This window comes from Diceros bicornis, chromosome 13 (assembly GCF_020826845.1).
Source record: "Diceros bicornis minor isolate mBicDic1 chromosome 13, mDicBic1.mat.cur, whole genome shotgun sequence".
Classification (NCBI taxonomy): Eukaryota; Metazoa; Chordata; class Mammalia; order Perissodactyla; family Rhinocerotidae; genus Diceros; species Diceros bicornis.
Window position 1 is genome coordinate 6,926,310 of NC_080752.1, and position 6,000 is coordinate 6,932,309.

Below are 6,000 nucleotides of genomic sequence, written 5' to 3' on the forward strand. Positions count from 1 at the left end.
TTTATGAGGAAGATCAGCCCTGGGCTAACATCTGATGCCAATCCTCCCCTTTTTGCTGAGGAAGACTGGCCCTGGGCTAACATCCATGCCCATCTTCCTCCACTTTATATGGGATGCCACCACAGCATGTCTTGACAAGCGGTGCGACGGTGCGCGCCTGGCATCCGAACCGGCGAACCCTGGGCCACCGCAGCGGAGCCCGCGCACTTAACCGCTTGTGCCACTGGGCCGGCCCCAAGAGGATAGTTTTTGACAGGCCGCAGGAGAGGAATCACCCTTCGGGGAGCCTCAAAGAATTCACTCATCAGAGGAAAACCCTGCGTCAGATGGACAAGGACGTTCAACCTCCATAGGGCCTGCCCAGGAAGGATGGGGCTCTGCCTCTGGGGCCTTCCCTACCTTTCCAGGGAGCAGACTCTACTCCAAAGTCTGTTCTGTGCCACTCTGCCTCACCCACAGCCACCTGTCAAGGGCCGCCTCTCACCCACAGGCCCAGGACGTCACTGGAAGGCTAGAAGAGATGAGGAAGCAGCTCTTTGCCAATGCAAATCAGCCTGTGGCTTCCTTAGGCCTTTGCCCTGGTCACTAGGTCTCCTGCAGAGCCTTCTCCCCAGGGCAAGGGCAGGCAGGGATGTGACTTGTAACCATTTCCCTTTTGTCAGTCACCCAGGCTGGCCTCTCTGCCTCTCAAAGGGTCCTCCTAAAGAGGTCCCTGCTCATGGCTTTGGTCTTCTGGGGGCAGTCAGGAGAAGAGGGGGTGTGTTCCTTTAGAAGATCAAACCCTCATTCTCCTTCCTCACTGCCCCCTCCCTCCAAGCTGTAAACTCTAGCTATGACTGCCCTAAAGCTGTGTCTCTTCAGCTAATAATAAAGACAATGATGACAGTAGTAATAGCAGATGGCCAATTAAGAGGCAATTCCTACGCCTTCTGGTCCAGTGACTAAACTGAGGACTCTCTGCCCTGGAACTTAGGCTACAGAGCTCTCCCCCAGGCCATCCCTGAGCGCCAGCTGCAAATACAGTCCTTCAGCTCAGGGTGCTGACAGACGAATGGAGGAAAGACTACTTGGTGGATGCTTCCAGGAAAATGAGTTGGAGGTAAAGCTTTGCTGCTTTTCTTGTCTCTGCCATTTCTGTTAAATGCCCCCATCCATCCACTCAAAAAGTACCAACAGAATGACCATGCTATGCCAGGCCCTCTTCTAGGTGTTAGGGATCCACATTACCTGGACACAGACCTGCCCCTAACCTGGGTATGGGCCACCATTGACACGCAGTAGGTCAGAGTCCATTTATCATGTGATGAAAAGCTTGGGCTCTAGAACCTGGTAGGTCTGGGCTGGAATTCTGGCTCTGCCACTCACTAGGTATGTGACTTCAAGCAAATTACCTAACCTCTCTGAGCCTCTGTTTTCTCAATCTGGAAGATGGGGCTAATAATACTTCCTTTATAAGTTCTAAAGTTTCTGCTTTATTTTTGACTCTACTGCAAGTCCTCCACATTTCCTCCCCTCCAATCCATTAATCTTCCCAAAACCCTAAAGCCCTGATTTCCTCCAATAGTTCTCCACAGCAACAGGATATGGCCTAAATTGTTTAGCAGGCATTTAAGGCTGGCCACAAGTCAATTCATTTATTCCACAAATATTTATTTCAGGCTTGCTCTGCGCCAGACCTGTGCGAGGCACCAGGAACTCATCAGTCTAGAGTTTACAGCTGGGAGGGAGGGGTGTGGCGAGTGAGGACAAGGAATAGGGGACTAGCGAAACTGGTGACTCTAATGTGTGTAACTAAAGTCAGAGATAAAGGGCGTGGAGGGGAAAGGTCCTTCTGTGAGAGACACGGAGGGCTTCCCTGAGGAAGTGATGTTTAAGGGTCAGAGGGAGTTAATTAGGCAAAGCGGCAACAGTGAGAAAGAGAGATTCAAGCAAATGAAATAATATGTGGAAAGACCCTGAGGCTGGGGCAAGATAGCCAGGGAGAAAGTGGCCAAAGATGAAGGTGGACAGATAGAGTCAGGGCCTTTGGGGTCTTTATCCCGAGGGCGATGGCAGCTATTGAAGGCTTTAAAGTAGAATTGTGACTGCAAGGAGGAGCTATTGGTGGAGTGCACATTTTGAACACACCATCCCAGATACAGCGCGGAGAAAGGCCTGGAGGAGGGGAGAGAGGAAGAATGGAAATCAATTAGGAATAGGCCAGGCCAGAGGTGAGGGGGTGTGGAGCAGGAAGGTGATAATGGGTTGGGGAGAGGTGCACAGATTTGAGAAAAATATAGAAAGTAATCTTAGTAGGATGTGGTGATGAGTCGGACTTGACAGGTGAGAGAGAAGGAGGGGTCTCTGGCTTCTGCTGGTGCAGTGGAAAGAAGCCAGTGCCAGTCCCAGAGACAGGACTGCTGGGGACGCTGTGGGTCTGGAGTAGGGAGGGAGGAGCTGGGTTGGGTGAGCTGGGTTTGAGCTGCCTGTAAGCCACCCAAGGGCGGATGTTGAGAGGGTAGTTACAGGACCCGGCCCACCTTTACAGTCTCATTGCTCAGTCTTTCCTCACCCCTAAACAGGACTGTCAGGTCAATCAATTTTAAGGGTCCATCTGGGCCAAGTCCTGGAGTCCTTGCTGGGGCTGGAAAGGAGACAGGCTCTTTCCCTGCCTTCAAGGACCTCATAGTTTAGGAGAAAGATAGAGGAGGAAGCATAACCTCCATTCACTGTGATGGAGTGAGCAGAGGGGCTGTGGGAGAAGGGAAGGGCCCTTAGTTTTGCCTGGAGCCCAGGTGGGCCACCTGCAGCCACTTGCCGCCATGTGGGACTATTCAGCATTCCCAGAGGGTTCTTGCCTCCATGCCCTTGCTCAGGCGGTTCCCTCTTCCTTGAGCATCGTTGTCCCCATTTCCATCTATATATATCCTACCCATCTTCAAAACCTGTCCCAGTACCTTTCCTTTCAACCTTTGCACTGTACCCCCAAAGCACACTGTATACGTCTGATTAACACGCTCTTCACACGGCGTTGCGGCATGGTTACTTGTGTCCAAATCTGGCTCCCCCACCAGGTGGAGAGATCTTCCAGGGCAGAGGTGTGATTCTTCTGTGTCTCCAGGGCTGGGCATGGAGCGGGTACCGCCGCGCGCAGTCGCAGTGTAGGCCGAGTTAGGGGGCGTTTTCTCTGCGGTCCTTGGAAAAACTTGGGCATGCTCAGTGTCGCCCATTAGTCCCTTCCTGGAACCAGTCCCCTCACCCACTACTCTCCAACCTTCTGATGCTCCCTCACTTTGGGGGTCTTCAACCTCTCAGGCCCTTCTCTCCTCCACTCCTCGCTCCCAGCCTTTATCTTCTAGCGGCCGCAGCATCAGACTTGTTTCAGCAAAGAAACAGACCAGGCTTTGTGCGGGAGCTGTCAGAGAGCCGGGAACGCGGCTCCTTTAAGGGTGGTCAGCGAGGGGGCGTGGCCTGCGGAGAGCAGCCGCAAGGCGCGGCGGCTCCGTTAAGAAGCGGCCGGCAGCCGGCGAGGAGGCCCGGGGTCGGTAGGCAGGCAGGGGCGCGGTCGCCTGCGGAGCGGCGGCGCCGCCCGCAGCGCCCGATTCCTCGAAGCGGGGCGCGTCCGCTTTAATCGCGGTGCGAGGTGTAGGGGGCGGGCGTTACATCAGCCGCCACGTGTGGGCCTCTCGGCTGGCGTGGAGGCGGCGGCCCCGCCCCCGGTCCCTGCCGTGGAAAAGTACCGGGGCAGCCGGGTCCCCGCCTCCGGCCCCGCCCCCGGGCCGGCTCTGGCCCCTCCCGGCCCTCCGGGCAAGCCCCCTCCCGGCCGGCCGCGGCCCCGCCGCCCTCTCCCGCCCGGCCGTGGCTGCGGGGTGCGGGGCGCCGGCTGGGGGTGGGCGCCCCGGGCTGGAGGCCCCTGCCCTCACCTGCGGCCGCCCGGGCCCGCCCTGCGCGCACCGGGAATGAAGGTTGCGGTGAGCAGGGCGCGGACTCTTCCCGGGGTAGCAGCCCCCAAAGAACTCCGCGGCCGTAGCCCCTTTCCAAAGCCGTGGCCGGGAGCCGCGGAGAAAGAGAGCCCGAGGGCGCCGGGGCTCCCTGGCGCGGCTTCCCGGGACCAGGGGGCGCGCGGGAACCCGCACGCGGCCGGCGGGTGGGCGGCCAGATAGGGAGCCAGGCCGGCTGGAGGGGCCAGATAGGCAGCCAAGCCGGCCTGCGGGGCGAGGAGATGGGGCCGGAGCCCGCACGCGGGGCGCAGACGCGGCCCGCCGGTTCCTGGCCCCGCAGCCCCCCGGCACGCAGACCCGCTGGCGCCCCAGTCGGACGGTGACACGCTCTGGTTCCGGCGCAACCCGCACAGCCCCGCGCCCGCCGCCCCCCACCGAGCCGGCGCCGGCACGCAGCGGGCCCCTCCGGGAGCGCCACCTCCCCCCGCAGTTCCCGCCCGCTTCAGCTCCTTGGTGACAGCAGTGACACCCAGACGCGCGCACCTACCCCGACCTTTGCGGCGAGACAGACATGCCCATGCGTGTACCCACACTCTTACCCACAGATGCCCGCATGCATGCGCGATCACACACACACACACACGCATGCACGCTGGTCCTGGGGCTCAGCCCCGCGGAGCCACCAAACACCCAGACCGACGGCAGGACAGACAGAGGCGCGGGCTGCAGCGGCCCCTTCCCGCATCCCCCTTACCATGCTGCAGCCCCCGGCCCAGGCGTGCCGGGTTCGCACCGCGGTGCGCCCAGGTGGCTTTCTTAAAGGGAAAGTTGCATCAGCCTCTCAAGGCTCAGTGCCGCCGCGAGTCCTCCTGCCCCGCCGCGCTGCTCGCGGCTCCTCCAGAGCTTGTTGTGTTTTGGTTTCGGGGAGGCGGGGGCCAAGAGTTTGGTGAAAGTTTGGAGAGTGGAGAAGGCTTGAGAAACCTAGCCAAGTCCCTCCTCTCCCTGAACAGCTCCCCTGGCTGCCCTCCCCCCTCCCTTCCCCGTCTCATCCCCACCCCGCTGGACGACTTCTCATGCTCCTCCTCCCAGGGAATAAAATTACATGTCGCTCCAGCTCTCAGATGATTGATCCCCAGGAACCCCTGGGAGTGGGCTCCACTAAGGAGCCCCCTTCTCCGCGCCTGCCTCGCTGCCCTCCAGCGAGGCCCCTGTTGGAAGCAGATGTCGTCCCCTTCGGGCTAGGCTGGCATGAAGCCAGAAAGCCTGGGGCACTTTGGGGGGCTGGGGCGGGAGTTAGCCTGCCAGGCCCCCGGCCTTCTGCGCCTGCGTTCCCCCTAGAGAGAAGTCAGAGCAAATTCCATTCCCTTTGGAGCAGCAGGGCCGCTAGGGACTTTGGGCACAGCTGGGTAAGGCCTGGGTCCTCCTCCTTAGAACTGGAGGTCTGGGGGTAATCCTTTCTCCAGGGATCCTCCTTGGAGCACTAGCTGGATCAGCCCTACGCTGGCAGTGTTACAGGGGCTGCAGACACCAACCAGGGCCCTCTCTTCCCTCCCTGGGGAGACAGACCTGGGTTCTAATACCAGCTAAAGGAGACTTTGCCAAAAGGAGCTTTGCTGAGCCTCAGTTTCCTCCCCTGCAAAATGGAGAGGATGAGCTAAGGTAATGCATATACTTATATATAAAATACATTGCTCCAGGCTGCCTCTGGGGAGTGACACTTTGCAGTTGGTGGAAGGGGGCTCCCACGTTTGCTTACCTTGTAAGAGCCACCAACTTTCAGGGAGAAGGTCCAGTTAGTAGTGACTTTCAGAGGAACTGTTGTTGCCCCAGCCTGAATGGGGCATCTACTGGGAAAGTGGCCCAGCCTGGAGAGATAGTCTCCCCTCTGCACCCTGAGTCCATTCCTCACCATTGTCTGGCCTGGAAACCAGTTTTATTTTTCCCTGGGGACAAGCAGCCTCCTAGAAGCTGAGGCATAGGTGCCAGACTCACACAAGATCATTGACGAGTGAGATTCTGCTTTATTGACTTACAATCAGAGGCACTGAGCAAGTGAACAGGTATCAGACACAGACACTTC

At 58.7% G+C, this 6,000-nt stretch overlaps 1 protein-coding gene across 2 annotated transcripts in view; it reads right to left on the minus strand.

The window, feature by feature from the left end:
* SLC6A9 (solute carrier family 6 member 9) overlaps positions 1-4,732 on the minus strand; it is a 32,363-nt gene extending 27,631 nt beyond the window's left edge. Inside the window, exon 1 of one of the 2 annotated variants that reach the window (XM_058552189.1) lies at positions 4,675-4,732. Coding sequence is in view for 1 of the 2 variants with exons in the window: in XM_058552190.1 (XP_058408173.1) it covers positions 4,468-4,567 (100 nt within the window). In the remaining variant the exon portion in view is untranslated. Of the gene's footprint in view, positions 1-4,467; positions 4,648-4,674 lie in introns of those variants that run through there. The other variant, XM_058552190.1, reaches the window with a different exon arrangement.
* Positions 4,733-6,000: the final 1,268 nt, after the last annotated feature.